Here is an 18,386-nt window from a genome sequence, read left to right on the forward strand (position 1 = left end):
TGAGCACGGTCCTGGGGTGGTGGGTGGAATACCGGCAACACACAGAGCGTCACTGTGACCATAATGATCTGCTGGCTTCCTGCCCCTGCAAACCTCTAACCCACACAGCTGCAGCCACTTAGCCCCCAGCAGCAGCCCCTGCCCCACAGTGATTCATAGCTCAATGCAGACCACACTCAGAGACGTATTAGGAGCTCTTGGCAAAAAGCTCCGGCCTCACGTGGACAACCCCAGCAGGACTGCATCACAGCACAGAGACCGCTGGTTACTCTGAAATTGGTGTCTCCTCTTGGATGTACTTTGGAGGAACAATTGTAGCATCTTGCTGGAGGCTGACGAGAACAAAAGCAAATAAAATCGGGGAGTGATAAATCAGGTGGAAGTCTCATCTTCTCTGGCTGGAGGAAAAGGAGCTTGAGACCCCAGTGTCCTCAGACAGAAAGAGATTAAAAGAGCCAACAGCCTCTTCCCTCCTTTCCCATCCTGTGAGGCAGAAATGACAGTTGCTGACTGAATCATGGTGGCTAAACAGGGTAATCCTGTAAGAGGGCTGAGAAGGGATTTAATCACTGCCTGCTAGTGCCAGTGTTTGAGTGAAAAAGGACAGTCACTAATCACCACTTCCTCCACTCCATTTCACTGCTTTTACCATCCATCCTACACAAGTGGCAGAAACTCTAGCCCATACTGGAAAGAGGATGATCAGGGAATTTGTTATGAAGTCCAGGAAATGGTCTGGCTTCAGGTTTGGCTTGATTCAGATGCTCACATAATGTCATAGTTCTCTCCTTTCTTGATTTTTCTGGGTTGGATCCCCTTTCAGAATCTCTACCTAGGTGATGGCAACTTGGCTTGATCCTCATATCCTTTCAAATTCAAGTCCAGTAAGCAAGAAAAGAGTATCTGTAAAATAAGTTTGATGTGTGGAGTGTTAATCACAGAAGGACAATATTTCAATACAGCAGAGGGGCTCTTCATGCTATATCTTTTACTGCATTTTTATAAGAGCAATGTATTTTCTTACTTCTCTCCCTTGATACTGCAATTATTCCTAAATTAGATACATAACAGATTACACATTTATAGAGAGACTCTCTCTTCCTGTCACCTAACACAGGCCAAGATTCCACCTTGATTAGACCAGCTTGGGGCACATGCCAACCTCTAAACTAATGGCTATAGTTAGGGAGTGTTTGGTTGGGCTAAATGGGCAGTTCTGGCTCACATGCCTCAATCCTAGAGTCATAGGTAAGGTCCCACCCAAAAGAGAGGGGAGGGTGAATGAACCCCAATATTCCCCAAATGCCCACTACCCACCTCATTCCCTGTGATCTTTCATTCCATTTATCTCCTCCCTGCAAAAATGTTTCTCTTATTGAGGACATCAGTGCTTGTCTTAGTTGGTTTGGGCTGTATAGTAGAAGGCCGTAGAGTGGGCAGCTTATAAACAACAGTTGTTTGTCTCTCACCATTCTGAATGCTGACGAGTCCAAGATCAAGGTGCCAGCATCTTTAGCTTGTTGATTTTTTCCCCTCTTGCTTGTCAATCTCATAGTGACAAAATGCTCTGGAGATGAGCACATTATTGAGTTTAAAGTGGAGACAGTGATAAAGAGCAATACCAGCATCTCTCTCCTTGAGTCTGCCCTTTTACTGGTAGAACAAAACCTTCCAAAAATCCCCCTGGGAAATGTGTCCTTTCACTTTCTAGGCCAGAACAAGGTCACATGGCTATCTCTGGCTGCAAAGGAGGCTGGGAAGAGACTAGGCGGTCAGTGAGGTCCGCCACCCTACACTTTGCCCCTGACCAAGGCTTTCCATCCTTCAAAGCTTTGGCCTGCCATCTTTATACCAATGCTCCTGAATCTCAGCTCAGACCTTTGCTTTGAGACAGAGGCCAGGGGAGGTCAGACCTTTCCGCTTGGGTAAGTCTTGGACGCTCTATGTGGTCAACATGCTCAGAGCAGAACCCAACATTGTCCTCAAGTGTGGTCTTCCTCCCATGTTCTCCATCCCAGAGAACGACCCGCATTTCTGCCACTTACACAAACAAAAAACCAGATGCCATCTTTGAGTCCTTGTTTACCCTGGCTGTGAGAGATGGAGTCATTTTCTCAGTGTTCACACCCTCCCAGGATTAAACTCTACGTCTGTGCTTTTGGCCACGTGACTCTGCAGCTCTTCCCAGTAGAGGCAGAGCACACTCCCCCCCCCCCATCCATGTCGGGCATGGCCTGGAGTTGGGGGTGGGAGGGTCTAGTGCTTGTTCTGGGCTAAGGCTACATGAGGCCTCAGGTGTTCCTGCATGTCCTCTTCATGCAGGTGATTACAACCGAAATCTCCGTGTCTGTACAGCAGCACAGAATCAAAATCGCGGAGACAGAGTTTTGGGTGAAGAAGCAAAGAGTAGCTTATTTCTTTGTCAGGCAAAGGAGGCCACAGCAGGCTAAGGCCCTCAAGAACTGCGTCCTCCCCAAAAGGATTTCATTGGGTAAAACTTACAGTGTTAGCTCAAAATAGGGTTCTTGCTAAGGATCGGGGCAAATCCAGGGTTTGCATTCTTCTCATGGAACATTTCAGAGCCATCAGGGCTGGTGTCAGGAGGTTTGGAGATGTGGGTGGTCTGAAGTTATGGTACAGTGATCTTCTGTTCTGGAATGAAGAATGCTTACAAAGAAGAGGAATGTTGCAAGGAGGAAAAACACCAGGTACCTGATGTAGCTGTAACTAATGAGTTACTTGAAGCAACTAGGTACTAAGGAATCACTAACAAAAGAAAGAAGGAAGCATAAGGAAAGAGGATATGCAAGTGAAGCATAAGCATAATGATGAAGACCTGGCCAGTCTGGTCAGTTTCAGCTATAATGTGATCTGCCATGAGAAGGATGTGCCCCAGGTGGCTGCAGCCCTTGTGCCTGGGTCCAGAACAAACACACAAGCAGCCAAGAGCCATCTGTGAACCAGGGCCGATTGAGAGCCTGGAGCCAAGCACAGTTGAAGGGCAGCTTGCAGTAGAGTGGCTGGCCAAGCACTACCTAGATTAGCTGAGCTGCAGACCCAGGAGCATGAGAATAATGCCTTTTGTTGTAAGTAGCTGAGTGTGAGGCTCTGATAGGGCATTTCTGGGGCAATGGTTCACTAATACAAATTCAACGATCCAAACCCAGGAGCACATATTGTGTTCATGTTTCATCTGATTGTCTCTCTCCCACTGGTCTGTTCTGCATAACCATCAAGTCCCAACTAAAATATCAACTCCTATGAAGTCTTCCACCCTCAGGATGCTTATTGTCAAGCAGGAAGGACAGGCATTGATGAGTGGGTATTCATTCAATGTGGCAAGTGTTTAAAAAGCAAAGTATCTGGTATTAGAGAGCTTGAGCACATAGCAAGGGACCTGAACCTGTTTTGGGTGGGGGTCCTGAAGGGCTTCCTGGGAAAGTGGCATTTAAGTAGAGTATGGACAAGAAATAGGATACTGCCAGATGAGATACTGCCAGATGAAGTGCATGCGTGCTCACTCAGTCCTGTCCGACTCTTAGTGACCCCATAGACTGTCCATGGGATTTGCCAGGCAAGTATACTGGAGTGGGTTGCCATTTCCTACTCCAGGGGATCTTCCTGACCCAGGGATCGATTCTTTACCACTGAGCCACCTGGGAAACCTATCAGATCAAGTGGGGAGGCAGGACTATTCCAGAAAAAGAGTTTGTGTGAGGACCCTGAGGGCAGAGAGAGGAGAATACCTCTGAGGTAAGGTAGGGCCAGACAGGTGGGGCTCAGGGGTCCTGTCTTTGTCCTAAGGGAAATGGGAAGGCTTTAGGTGGGTGGGGGGCATGCTGGTCCTAAAAGGCAGAGTAGGTTTGTTCCTGGGGCCACAGAGTTGTTTTAGCTGCTGTCACATCTATGTCTCTGGATTGCAGCTCTGTGCTTATGCATGCCTTCTTTGGAGACTGTGAACAACTCCAAGAGAAGGATGGGATGGCCAGTGACCCCCAGAGCCCAGGCATGGAAGAAAAAAAAACCAAGAAATTAAAACACAAGCTTTGTGCCAGTCACTGGGTTGGGTGTTTTACTTGCTTTGAGAGGCTAGAGGGCAGAACTCTGACGAGGATGGAGGGAGGGAGGGAGGGATGAAGAAGGAAAGGATCCATCACTCATTTTCAGATTTATCCCAAGGACATGATCCAGCCCACGGCCCAAAAGATTCAGATTAGATTTGAGCAAGTTCTGAGTTCTCTTGGAGACAGAGCAGTGAGAAGTGATTGTGCTGAGAGGCAGGGGCCAGGCTGGTGGTCCTATGGACTCCTCTTCCATCCCTTTCTGGGTGTAATTCATATCCCCTGCAAGTCATTCATCCACAAGAGCTAGGGAGAATCCCTGAGCTATTTGGGGAAGGAGAACTTGCCAAGTTCAAGGTAAATGATGGCACCAGGTGCCACCTGAAGGCCAGGTGAACGGGAACAATTTCTTACCTTCGCTTGCAAAATGGGGCTTGAGCGCAGTGACTCTGTAGGATTGTTGCAGGAAGACCAATGTCATATGTTTTACATTCAATAATGGTTGGGGGTCCTAGTGACCTCCTTGGGGAGTGACGGCCAGCCATACCCTTGACTTTGGTGATGGTCTCTTTCTCCTCTTCCTGCTTGGAGAGAGGAGGGAGGCAGGGAGAGAGACAGAGAGAGAGACAGAGAGTGAGAGAGATCAACAGAGAGAGAAAGATCAAGTGCACTCTGAGATAATTTTAATCTTCCCCCTTCCCGGAGGGAGAGGGAGAACAGGGCATCTTTTTTCACCTCCATGCGGCTGCGCTGTAATATAGACTTTCAGAGATATTCATGTTGTGATTTATTCAATTCTTTTTCTCCATTGATTTTAATTAAGTTCCTGAGCTGTCTCCAAGCCCGGGGAGCAGGAACAAAACATGAAACACTGAGAGCCAAATGCTTTTCCTTTGCAATTGAGTTTTTCCGAGTTTTTAAAGTGCTTCATGGGAGAGAAGGAGAGAGGCATTGGAGGCTGAAGCATTTCCTCTGCTCCATCGGTCCCCAAATAATAAACATAAAAATTAAAATCCAGTTAAGAGAAATCACTGAAGTCATTACAGCTTGGCGGCTGATGGCGACTTAGATCAAATCTTTTATGCAATTTCACAGTTTCTAGGGGAATTCACTGAGCTGGCATTGATCTTGTTCGTGCCAGACAGATTGTTTTCTCCCAGCCGATGCAGTGCAGGGAGCACAGGACCTGCCCCTCCCAATCCAATTTCATCTTTGGATCTAAGTTCATGTCATGCTTTTTAAGGGTGACGCCATGGCCGCTTCTGGCTGGACCAGCTCCTTGGATTCCCATCTGGCCCTGCCCACACCGGACCCCCAGCAGGCCCTCCCAGAGATCTGGAAAGCCAGTGAGTGCCAGAGCCAGCCTCTGATCCTGGGGCCAGAGGAAGTTCACTCTGTAGCATCTAATCACCACGTGGCTGACGACTGGCCTATGGTCACGGTAAGGTTGTAGAAATGGCTGAGTTTGAAAATGCAAATGTCTTTGGAGCCAGCCCATGACCTAAAAAAGAGAAAAGGCCTGTGTATGGACTTTGGCAAAATGATGAACACAAACTGGGTCTGAAGTGGGCAGTCCTGGCCAATAGCTAGCATGTGGGAATCCTGGCTTGGTGATGTCTGATGTTCTGAATTTTCCAAAAGCCAGAAATAAGGATACCTCAAGTAATATGAAAAATTTTTTTTTTTTTTTTTTAGTTGGGGGCTAATTACTTTACAATATTGTAATAGTTTTTGCCGTACATTGACATGAATCAGCCATGGGTTTACATGAGTTCCCCTTCCTGGACCCCCCACCCTCCTCCCTCCCCATCCCATCCCTCTGGGTCATCCCATTGCCCCGGCCCTGAGCCCTTGTCTCATGCATCGAACATGGAATGGTGTTCTGTTTCACATATGATAATATACATGTTTCAATGCTATTCTCCCAGAACGTCCCACCCTCACCTTCTCCCTCAGAGTCCATAAAATTGTTCTATGCATCTGTGTCTCTTATTCTGTCTCGCATATAGGGTTATCGTTACCATCTTTCAAATTCCATATATATGCATTAGTATACTGTATTGTTGTTTTTCTTTCTGGCTTACTTCACTCTGTATAATGGGCTCCAGTTTCATCCATCTCAGTAGAACCGATTCAAATATATTTTTTTTAATGGCTGAGTAATATTCCATTGTGTATATGTACCACAGCTTCCTTATCCATTCGTCTGCTGATGGACATCTAGGTTGCTTCCATGTCCTGGCTATTGTAAACAGTGCTGCGATGAACATTGGGGTACACGCGTCTCTTTCAATTCTGGTTTCCTCGGTGTATATGCCCAGCAGTGGGATTGCTGGGTCATATGGCAGTTCTATTCCCAGTTTTTTAAGGAATCTCCACACTGTTCTCCATAGTGGCTGAAAATTTTTAAAAAACACCAAAATCTTATATTTAAATATAGACGATCAATTAAAAAAATTAAATCACTCTGTAGGTCAAATAAAATACATCAGCAGGTTGGAGTTTAGCAGTGCACACTGGTTTGCAATCTCTGACATGTTGGTGAAGAGTGAATGCTTTGAATCAGTGTTTAGGTACCGTCACCTACCAGCTGCATGATCTTGGCTAGTATTTTAACTTCTGAGTCTCCAGGATAGTATGTATAGCATGGAGTACACACAATGTAAAGAGCCAGGTCTGGAAGAGGGCATAGCAACCCACTCCAGTATTCTTGCCTGGAGAATCCCATGGACAGAGGAGTCTGGCACACTACAGTCCATGGGGTCACAAAGAGTCAGACACGACTGAAGAGCCTGGTGCACAATATGTAACCAATAAATGCTGTAACCATTGATGTCATCATGGTTGTTATCTTCTTCTTTATTATCGCCACTATCTCTGTGATGTGGTGATTCATTAAATATATATGTATATATATATATACATATATTTGATTATTGTCCCTGTTTCTGGCCAAAGAACTACTAAAACTCTTGTAATTTCATAAGTGATGAGAGCAAGAAAGGTGTCTTTATGTGAAGGAGTGAAGGAAGTAACTTTTGGAAAGCACCAAAGGAGGAGGGCTGGTTGCCAGTAGAGCCAACAGTGTGAGTAGAGAGTTGGAACTTTCAGTCCCACCCCCGACTCCAGAGAGGGGAGGGGAGGAGAGGGACTGAAGACTGAGTTCAATCACCAATGACCAACGATTTAATCAATTGTGCCTATGATTCAAAACTGAAAAGGACTGGGTTCAAAGAGCTTCTGGGTTGGTGAACACGTGGAGATTCAGGGAGAGCGGACACTTCGGGACAGTTAGGCGTGGAAGCTCTGTACCCCTTCTCGCATAACCTGCACTATGCCTCTCTTCTATCTGGCTGTTCTTGAGTTATATGCTTCTATAACTTACCTGTGATCTAATAAGCCAAATGTTTCTCTGAGTTCTGTGAGCTAGTCTGGCAAATTGATGGAATGCAAGGAGGGGCTTGTTGGGACTTCTTGGTCTCTAGCCAGTCGTAGCAGTAAGTTGGAAGCCCAGGTGACAACCTGGACTTGAGATTGGCCTCCGAAGTGGCATATATATACACGCACACACACACACACATACACACACACTGGAATACTGCTCAGTCATAAAAAATAATGAAATAATGCCATTTTCAGCAACATGGATGAACCTAGAGATTACCGTACTAAGTGAAATAAGTCAAAGACAAATATCATATAAAATCACTTATATATGGAATACATTAATATCTTGTAATAAACTTAATGGAAAAGAATCTGAAAAAGTATATATATATATATATATATATATATATATATATATATATGTATATATATATATCTGAATCATCTTGCTGTATACCCCAGAAGCTAACACAATTTTGGAAATCAACTATACTTCCATCAAAAAAACTAAAAGAAATGTAAAAAAAAAAAATCATCATGCTGTACACCTTAAAGTTAGGCAATGTTTTCTGTCAATCAAATCTCAATAAAGCTGGGGAAAAGAGTCATGTAAATAAAAATGCAGTTTCACATTCGACTTATTGAATCAGACTCTGGAAATTGGGCTCAGTGATCTGTTTTTGTTTTAAGATAATTCTAAATTCACATAACATAAATTCACATAATCCCTCTGTGTAAGGAACAACACAGAGAAATCTTTTGTATATCATTCCCAGTTTTACCTCGATGGTAACATTTAGAAAAACTGTAGAATAATGTCATAACAGGAACACTGACATTATATAATCCACAGATTTTACTCAGATTTCCCCAGTTTTACTTGTACTCATCTGTGTGCATATGTTACATGTATTCCATTCTGTACAATTCTATCACACTTGTAGTTTTGTGTATCCATCACTATAGTCAAGATACCAGATAGTCCCTACACCAAAAGATCTCTGTCAGTTCTATAACCACATCCACCTCCTTCACCCCAGCAATCAATTCCCCCCAGCTTCATGGAGATATAATTGTCATATAACATTGTGTAAGTTTAAGGTGTACAAGGTATTGATTTGATAATTCATATATTACAAAATTTTTATCACCATAGTATTAGCATCTATCCCATCACATAATCATCATTTTTTTTTTTTCTGGTGATAAGAACATTACCAGCAATCTATTTTTAACAAGCTCTCCAGTTGACTATGGAACTGACTCACTGGAAAAGACCCTGATTCTGGGAAAGATTGAAGGCAGGAGGAGAAGGGGACAACAGAGGATGAGATGGTTGGATGGCATCACTGACTTGATGGACATGAGTTTGAGCAAGTTCTGGGAGTTGGTGATGGACAGGGAAGCCTGGTGTGCTGCAGTCCATGGGGTCACAAAAGAGTCAGACACAACAGAGCGACTGAACTGAACTGACGAGTTGATTCTAATGACTAGAGTTTGGAAGACAGTGATGCTTTAATTTATTGTTACCAGGTTTCTGCTCTAGCATTGTGCAAGGTATTGAGCTAAATCATTTACATATGTCATCTAATTGTATCTTTAGATTATCCTATGGGGTCGGTACCAGTATTGTTCTCCTTCTCAGGGACTGAGTGCCCCCTACAGAGCAGAAGATGTAATTGCGAACAAGACAGAAATACTAATACTTGCACAATTAATAGCTTCCCTGGTGGCTCAGGTGGTAAAGAATCTGCTTGCAATATGGGAGGCCTGGGTTCAATCCCTAAGTCAGGAAGATTCCTCTGGAGAAGGGAACGGCAACCCACTCCAGTATTCTTGCCTGGAGAATTCCATGGACAGAGCCTGGCTGTCCATGGGGTTGCAAAGAATCGGACACAACTGAGCAACTAACTCTTTACACTTTCAATTAATAACAGGTAAAGTCGTAATTTGAATACAGAGCCATCTGACTCCAGGGAACCAGGCTTTTACCATGAGTCTACCCTGAATTTCTGGTCCCAGTGCAAAAGCATAAATGAGTCTAGCTGGGAGCCCTTTTTCAAGTGGGTGGTTTTTGCAGCTGAGACCTATCCAGAGTCTGCCATCTCAGGGTCTTTCTGCCCCACGGCGATGCCACCCTTTGAGCATTTCCTCACTATTCCTAATCAAATTTAACCTCAAGAAAGTAAGATGTTTCAGTCCTCCTCGGAAATGGCCAGCTACGTAGAAGGGACTCAACAAAGCCTTAAGTTCTAGGGTACTAGAGTTTAAATGCCATTTAAGAAATTCTTCCAGCTAAGCAGCTCCTTTTAGAAATGGGAAAAGACAAGTCAGGGAGGGTCATGCCCCCTCTTCTGGGTGGAATATTGGGGCATTGGGCTGGTATATTGGGGCACTGGGCTGGTTAAACGGCCTGAAGCTCAGAGGAACGGCCTCAGACCAGTGAGGGAGCCCATGAGTACAGCAGACCTGGTTTTCAGTGAGATGACTGTGGCCTTGGAAGTCCAGTGGTCTATCCTGTCCCCTGGGGTCTCCAGTTAGAGTGTCTTGAATTAATTCTGGGCTGTGATCAGGTACTAGAATTGAATTATTGAGGTACTTCTGGACATGGACAGGCAAATCTTGGGTAGCTTAAGCCTTTAACACTCCCTCCCTACTCCATTTGATTGTGTGTATGTGTATGTGTGTGAGCTCTGTATTTTGGACAGAGAAGGACAGGGAAGGTAAGTTTTATTGCAGGATAGAAGAGATTTCACACATGGGGCATCCACTCTTTCACTGATTAAGTACCTTGCACGCCATTGGACCAAGCAACTGAGACACTCCCACTTGACCACTGCAACAACCACCCAACACAGAGGTCCTTATCAATTCCAGTTCACACTTTGGGGACATGACAATAGAGACCAAAGTGCTTGAGCCAAATCCCCATTTTCTAGGGAATACTAGAAACTGTGCCATGTGACCCCTGAGGAGTTAGTGGAAAGCTGAAGAATATTCTTCAGCTCACCTTAGAAGGCAAATTACCAAGTTTCCAGGTCTCCTGAATGGGGTCATATCCTGCAAATAAACCCTGTTAGCACATTTTTTAAAGTTTATTTTTAATTGGAGGATAATTGTTTTACAATGTTCTGTTGGTTTCTGCCACGCAACAAGGTGAATCAGCCACGAGCATACATATGTCCCATCCCGTTTGAACCTCCCTTCCACACCCCACCCCATTCTGCCCCTCTAGATTGTCACAGAGCACTGGATTTGAGCTCCCTGCCTCATACAGCAAATTTTCACTGGCTGTCTAATTTTACATACGGTAGTGTACACCTATCAAAGCTCCTCTCTCAATTCGTCCCACCCTCTCCTTCCCCTCCTGTGTCCACCAGTCTGTCCTCTATGGTAGCACATTTGACAGATAACTTGGGATTTACTGGAGTCATCTCGTCTTCCCACCAAGCCTTGCCCCTTCTCTAAGCCAATGTCTTTTAAAAATATTGTGTTGTGACACTCGTCTCTGCTCCCTTTTAATAGAAAAGCCAGATGGAGTCCAGAGAGGGCACGTGATGTGCCTGAGCTCACACAGCAGAGAGCATCGCAGCCAGAATTTGAACCTGGATGGATAAAACTCAGGAGCACAGTGCTCTTCCGCTACTCAGCTGCTCTTCTCCTTATTAGAAACACAATGTAATTAAGTGCTCGGGGCTTGCCATAATTCAAAATACACTTGACACCACAATCTACCCGAGACACCATCCATAATGGAACAATGACAGGGAACTGCCCTCTTGGCAGGTGAGATTCTATCGGTCTGGCTCCATCATCACCATTACTCGCTCTGTATCTCGATTATCTTCCCCATAAGACATATTTACAGCAATATTAAAAGGGAGATGAAGGGATATATTATCTTCCTTATGTACAACATATATTACACGCCCATGCCCGTCACAGCCCAGATGATGCCTGACAAGTCAGCCTGCGGTGATAGGAGCAAAATCATTCTATCACTTTTAAACAGGCCAACTACCAACTTGTGTGACGGGAGAGAGATCACCATCATTGTCATCACTCCTATTTCACAGGGAAGAATATCGAGGTTCAGAGGAGTGAAGTGATTTTCCCTAGGTGCCCCCATCTGCCCCCAGGACTAGTGAAGGCAGGACTTGTCCCCAGACCTTCCAACTTATCCTTTGAGATCCTTATATTACAAGATGTCTCTGAGGATGTATTCATTCATTTACTCATTCATTGATTTGTTTAATAAATATTGGGTGAGCACCTGCTTCGGGCCAAGTGTGAGGTGCTAGGAGGAATTTGTGAAGGAGACCATCTAGACTCCCTGCTCTCACAGCGACCAGAGCAGTGGACTTCTCCAGGTTGATTCTCCCCAGGCAACATTGCACAAAGTCCCGAGACATTTTGGTTGTCACAATTAGAAGGATGCTACTGGGTATCTAGTGAGTCGATGCTACGTATGCTTCCAAACATCCTACAATACACAAAATGGCCCTCCAACAAAGAGCTATCCATCCTCAAATGTCAATAACGTGGATTATTGAGATACCCTGGCCTAGAGCATATAGAAGAGGACAGAATTAATCAAATTGTTTCATTCAGGAGGGTATGGTTACAAACAGAGAAACAAGAAATGAATAAATAGTCACAGCTAATGCTTTTATAGCACACATGTGCCAGGCTAGGCTCCAACAGCCTTTACCTCTACTAACTCATTTACTCCTCAGAACAACCCAGTGGGATTGGTATTACTGCCATCTCCAATCACATAGAGGAGAAAACTGAAGCTCAGAGAGGTTAAGCACCTTGCCCAGCGTCACACAGCCAACAGATGGATTGGGACTTGAATCTAAGCTGTTTGACACCAGTTTCCCTGCCTTTGGCCTCTGCATTGCACTGCTTCCTTGTGAGACAAAGGAACTTGCTGTGATTTGGGGTTGAGGGAAGCTCTGTGGGGGAAAGTGACACATGATATGAGATTTAAGGAACCTAGAACATGGAGGGGAAGAGGGAAAAGCATTTCAGTCAGAAGGAACAGCATGTGCAAAGCCATGTGGCAAGAGGCACAATTGGGAAAGTGATTGAAAGTGACTGTGATGGGAGAGCAGAGGGTGGGGGTGGAAATGAAGCTGGAGGGTCCGGCAGGGCCACACGCTGGGTTTGCGGACCGGCGAGGGATAGGGTGGAGGGCATGTTCTGATCAGAGCAATGGGAGGGTCTGATCTGGGCTTTGAAGGTGTCCTCTGGCTGCTGTGTGCACAGAGGGGGCTTGAGTAGAGGAAAGGACATGAGAGGAGGACACTGCAGGGCTAAGAGATGGGGCCGGCATCACTGGAATGCAGAGAAGTGGATAGATGTGAAAACTATTTAAGAGGCAAAACTGTCAGATGCCGTGATGGATGGGGCGTTGGGGCAGGGTGATGGGTAATGTATTGCTTGTCCTCTGTGTGCCTGACTGTTTCCTGAATTAACCCAAAGGCTGTTGCTGGACCAGCACTGGAGACTGCTGGGAAGGGCTGCTGGCCTCTCCCACCCTTCCTTGAACCTGGAAGCCCCTGTCCCTGCTCACAGTCCCAGCTGCAAAGCCTAAGAGCGTCATGATGCTGCTTTGCTCTGCTGACAGCCTTCTGTTTGTGCTCTCAGATGCCTCTAACTCACAGATAATTAATGTCAGCCGGCTGTCACCACACCCTGGCTAATCACAGTGCGTGGGGGTAGGCGCACTGGTCGATGAGCAGCCCAGGGACCTGTCGGCCCCAGGAAAGGGCACATCACTTGCCCAGTCATTGGAGAATGTGCCGTGAATTTTAGCATACGCCTTTCTGCTTGGGAGGCACCGGCGGTCTGCATCCTATGGGAAGCAGATGCTCAAGGTCATGTCTGCATGTCCAGGGACCCAGGCCAGACAGCAGGAGAGGGAATGGGGGGGGGCGGTGGTTTGTTTCTGATGGGTGTGGACGCAGCCCCTCCCCTTCCTCATGTGTGAGCCACAACTGCATCTATTTCGGACTCAATACTGTGCTCAAAATTCAGTTAATTAAGTGCGTTTGCACAACGCCAAAGGGCTTTCTGCAGTTACACGGAGACACTTGTAGCGCCTCTGACAGTTCAGTCTATGCTGTATTTTTTTGCCTTCCGCTGGTTGCAGCTTCCTGACCCCCCCTGTTCCCACCCCCACCCACACATGAGCCATGAATTTAAACTCTTTGTTTCACTTCATTCCATCCTTTCCTTTATTCATTCGTTTGTTTATTCATTCCTTCACCAGATCGGTACTGAGTTCCCACTGAGCACAGCTCTGCCCGAGGGAAAATAGTAATCAACAAGATGGACACAGTCCATCCTGGGGGCACGGTCTGCAGGGCGAGGCGGTGGCAGTTAAGAAAGATGCAAAGTGTTGTTAATGACAGTATCAGCAGTTCTCCTTTCCATGGTGCGGTGCATTTTTGTCTCTGTTTCCATTTCTAGGACCCTGATTCTGTGGGAATCTCACTGAAGTCGGGGACTATCTGATTTATGTCTGAGTTTTTTAGGGCCCAGTGGGGCTTCCCAGGTGGCACTAGTGGTAAAGAATCTGCCAAGGAGACCATAAGAAACACAGGTTCTATTGCTGGATCAGGAAGATCTCCTGGAGGTGTGACAACCCGCTCTAGTATTCTTGCCTGGAGAATCCCCATGGACAGAGGAGCCTGGCAGGCTACAGTCCATGCGGTTGCAAACAGTCAGGGACAGCACCCACGCAGTATATTCACAGTGGATATTTAGTGAAAGAGAGAGTGAGTGGAGTAGGTGAGAGTTGGCTTTACGCACCCAGAACGATGAATGCTTCTTTATCCAGAGAGCTGCCTGCTGTCCCAGCTACCCAAGGTACATTGTGATGACATCAACACAGTTGCGTGAAGGAATAGTCATGTGTATCACAGACAGCCTGGGCCATGGAGAGGGTCCCTCCTTTGGGGGTCTGGTTGCCCAGGCAAATACTCAGAGACAGCCGTCTTAAGCATCTTTTATATGCCTAGCTCTGTGCCCAGGGCACAAGGAATTGAGGCTTCCCTCTGAAGGTGGGTGGCAGGCTGAACTCTGGGACATGGGAGGTTAGGGAAGTCCCAAGGAGCATCAGCTGGCTCACCAGCCCAGTGAGAGGAAACTAGAGGGGAAAGAGGCTGTGAGGGAGTGATCTCCCCAGCTGGGAAGGCATTCAAGAAGATCATAGAAGATGTTTCACTAGAGACGCTGCGTTCTCGGTTGGGACAGGCAATCTGAAAGAGCTGTTAGGACGGACTAGGTGTGAAACTCAGCAAGCTTTTGCTGTGGGTCTTGTAGGAAAAGTGACCTGGGGTGTAGTAAGGAGCCCTTGTTTCAGAATCAAGCAGACCCATGCGTAAGTCCTGGCTTTGAACTCTTAATAGTTGTGCAATAGTGAGGAGGTCATTGAACTTCTTTGATTCTTTGTTTTCCCCTTTGTAAAATGGGAGAGATGACACTTCGGTGATCACACCTGCAAAGTACGGAATACAGCTTGACAGACAGGAGCTGCTCATGCTATTTGTAAAAGATCAAAGGTCAGGGCAGGGACCTGACCAGGGCCCGATGGATGCGGAAGTGGGGTAAGTAAGGTTGCACATGGCGCGTTTGGGGCAGGTGGCGCTTGGGGAGAAGTCACACCAGAAGAGGGCTGCAGAGCAAGGAGGCCAGTGAAGGGAGGGCTGAAACCAGGCATCGCCCTGCCCGAGGAAGTGAGTGAGTGGGGGCTGGCTGAGCAGGGCTCCTACTAAGGACGGGGTGCTCAGACTCCAGCTCTCAACTCATTTCAGATCCCCATTAGGGGATGGCTGCAGGGCTGACGGCTGGCTTCTGTTCTCTTCCAGCTCTGGGGTGCTTTGTGTTTCTGGGGTCCTACTTGTCAGCAAGAGTGACTCCCACCTATTCATCTGCTTTGCTTCTCCCTTCCCCTCTGGCAGAAGGCTCCTCATTCATTTGCTCCCTTTTTAAGTCAGTCAACAAACCCTTCAGAGACCTGCTTGCTGGCTGGCTTCTAGCCTAGGGCTTGTACTGCAGAAATGTGACAGAGACAGAGCAAACAGTATCTCTACCCTCAAGAGCCTCCAGCCTGGAGTTGGAGGCAGAAATGTGGCAGGCAACTGTCATACGGTGTGACCACAAACATGGCAAAGAAACAATCACAATAATATAGCTAATACTGCATGTTCATTGCACATGAGTTACCTTGTTGACCCACATTCCCTGGTGGCTCAGATGGTGAAGAATCTGCCTGCAGTGTGGGGGACCTGGGTTTAATCCCTGGGTCGGGAAGATCCCCTGGAGGAGGGCATGGCAACCCCCTCCAGTATTCTTGCCTGGAGAATCCCAAGGACACGACTGAGCGACCAGCATACTTAACTTACTGAATCTTTGGGGAGAGGAGTCGGCTCTCACAGAGGCTAGTTCACATTATCAAGGTCACACAGCCCTTATTGGTCAGGTTTGTGTGACACCAACATTTGTGCTCTTAACCGTATGTTATGTAGCCTGCTTATGTCTCCTCATTCATTCAGTGTGTGTGTTAGTCGCTCAGTTGTGTCCGACTCTTTGCGACTCCATGGACTAGTTCGCCAGGCTTTTCTGTCCATGGGATTCTCCAGGCAAGAATACTGGAGTGGATTGCCATTCCCTTCTCCAGAGGATCTTCCCGACCTAGGGATCAAATCCTGGTCTCCTGCACTGCAGGCAGATTCTTTACCATTTGAGCTATAGGGAAGTCCCAGCTTGTATATCATTCATTCAGTAGATGTTTATAAAACTCCTACTATATGTTGAGGACCACAGTAAGGGCTGGTACTACAACAGAGAACAAGGCGTCTCCTGTCTATGCCTATGGGGAGTATACATTCCAACCATGGTGCTTAGGAGCACAGAGGAACTCTTCTTGGGTGACATAGTCACAAAGGAAGTGGCAGATGAGTTGGGTTCTGAGGCATCCACAGGAATTTTCCTGGCAAAATATGGAAGGATGGGTGTGGGTGTGAGGTTGAGCAAGTCATCCAGGAAGTGGAAATAGCAAGAACAAAGGCCTGGAAACATGTTCTTGAAATAACGACAATTCCTCCCTCCCTCCCTCTCTCTTGACCTCCATCCTTTCCTCCTCCTCCCTTCCATTTGATTTCTGAATGTGTGATACTTGTTGCTGCTGCTGCTGCTAAGTCGCTTCAGTCGTGTCCGACTCTGTGCGACCCCATAGACGGCAGCCCACCAGGCTCCGCCATCCCTGGGATTCTCCAGGCAAGAATACTGGAGTGGGTTGCCATTTCCTTCTCCAGTGCATGAAAGGGAAAAGTGAAAGTGAAGTCACTCAGTCGTGTCCGACTCTCAGCGACCCCATGGACTGCAGCCTACCAGGCTCCTCCGTCCATGGGATTTTCCAGGCAAGAGTACTGGAGTGGGGTGCCATTGCCTTCTCCGTGTGTGATACTTGCACATAGACAAAAAAGGGTGTATAGTGAATATTTCCGTCCCTCCGCATCCCAGCCTCCAGCCATTCATTTCCCACCCTCCTCCCTGCCCCACGCCACCTCCCTTGCTTGTCACCACTTTCTTTTGTCTCCTAAGCATCCTTCCCGACTAGCTTTATGCAAATGCAAGCATATGTGAATAAGTTTTCTTATCTCCCTCTTTTATTTCACAGAGAGCATGCCTATTATTCTGGAGAAAGATGAGACTTTAATGCAGATGAAGCATAGATTGGGGGGCTCTGGAAAGCAAAGAATGATGGGTGGAGATTAGGTTGTGAGGGGCCTTGAATGTCACCCCAAAGACCTTTTGGGTGTGGTCATAATTCTGGGCCATTTCTCAAATTTTTCTAAGCCATGACACTTTCAAGAAAGCTACAAACCCAGCCGGAGTTAGTAGGAGCTGTCTGGTTGACTTGATTGAAAACAAAATCACAGCCACAACCCACCCCCCACCAAAAATTAAGAAAAATGAAACTGAAGGCAACAGTAAGCACGATGAATTTGTCGCACATGGAGAGCTAGTTGCCTCTCTTGTTTTCGCCTTAATTTATTTTCTGGAAAACATTCACTGACTCATAGAATAGTTCCCTTCCCTCTGTCAGCAACCAGCTCTTAGAACCAAATCATTGGCTAAAAATAATGTATTTTTATTAAAAACCACTTTAAGTTGGTGCATATTTCTAAGACAGATTCGCATATGGATAACCATCCCGTATTGCTTGCTATAGATAAGTGATGAATTATTTTAATCAGAAATGGATTTAACAGCACTGCAGAAATAAATTTAGGAGATTTTTCACAATCTGGTTGTCTTTTCTGATTCTTCATATTTATATTTAGTATTCAATGAAGACTAATCGTGACTATTGGACATTCTATCAAACTTCTCCAAAGCAGATTCATCCCACCCATAATAAAGATTGACATTTTCTCCAATCATTCTGGAAAGTGTTACCAGTCTCTAGGTAGAGAACTAGATGGGAAAATACGTACACTTTTCTCCCGAACACCAGCAGGCATCTTTGGCTGTGCAGTAGAGGAGTGCATTGCTGTGTTTAGTCAGTTATCACCCAGTACCCACAGACTGGAGGCTCATGGTGGCAGCTGCCGCATCTGGGGAGAGGTGGCGTACCAAATGATACAGTAAGGGCTGAGCCCTGCACTGGTTCCCCAGCCAATTTGACTTGGAGCAAGAAAGACCTTGCGTGCGTGCATGCTCAGTCACTTCACTCATATCCGACTCTGTGACCCTATGGACTGTAGCTCGCCAGGCTCCTTTGTCCATGGGATTATTCAGGCAAGAATACTAGAGTGGGTTGCCATGCCCTCCTCCAGGGGATCTTCCTGAGCTAGGGGTCGAACCTGCGTCTCCTGCATTGCAGGCAGATTCTTTACCCACTCATCCACCTGGGAAGCCCAA

The 18,386-nt window shown here is 46.4% G+C and overlaps 1 protein-coding gene across 6 annotated transcripts in view; it reads left to right on the top strand.

The window, feature by feature from the left end:
• LOC145531297 (uncharacterized) overlaps window positions 1–18,386 on the top strand; it is a 263,548-nt gene that overhangs the window by 40,529 nt on the left and 204,633 nt on the right. For 5 of the 6 annotated variants that reach the window (XR_014072337.1, XR_014072341.1, XR_014072340.1 and 2 more), the window contains exon 2: window positions 5,305–5,502. Coding sequence is in view for 2 of the 6 variants with exons in the window: in XM_081553406.1 (XP_081409532.1) it covers window positions 5,314–5,502 (189 nt within the window). In the remaining 4 variants the exon portion in view is untranslated. Of the gene's footprint in view, window positions 1–5,304; window positions 5,503–10,973; window positions 11,342–18,386 lie in introns of those variants that run through there. The other variant, XR_014072338.1, reaches the window with a different exon arrangement.

Source organism: Giraffa tippelskirchi, chromosome 13 (assembly GCF_054371585.1).
Source record: "Giraffa tippelskirchi isolate mGirTip1 chromosome 13, T2T-mGirTip1v1.2.pri, whole genome shotgun sequence".
Classification (NCBI taxonomy): Eukaryota; Metazoa; Chordata; class Mammalia; order Artiodactyla; family Giraffidae; genus Giraffa; species Giraffa tippelskirchi.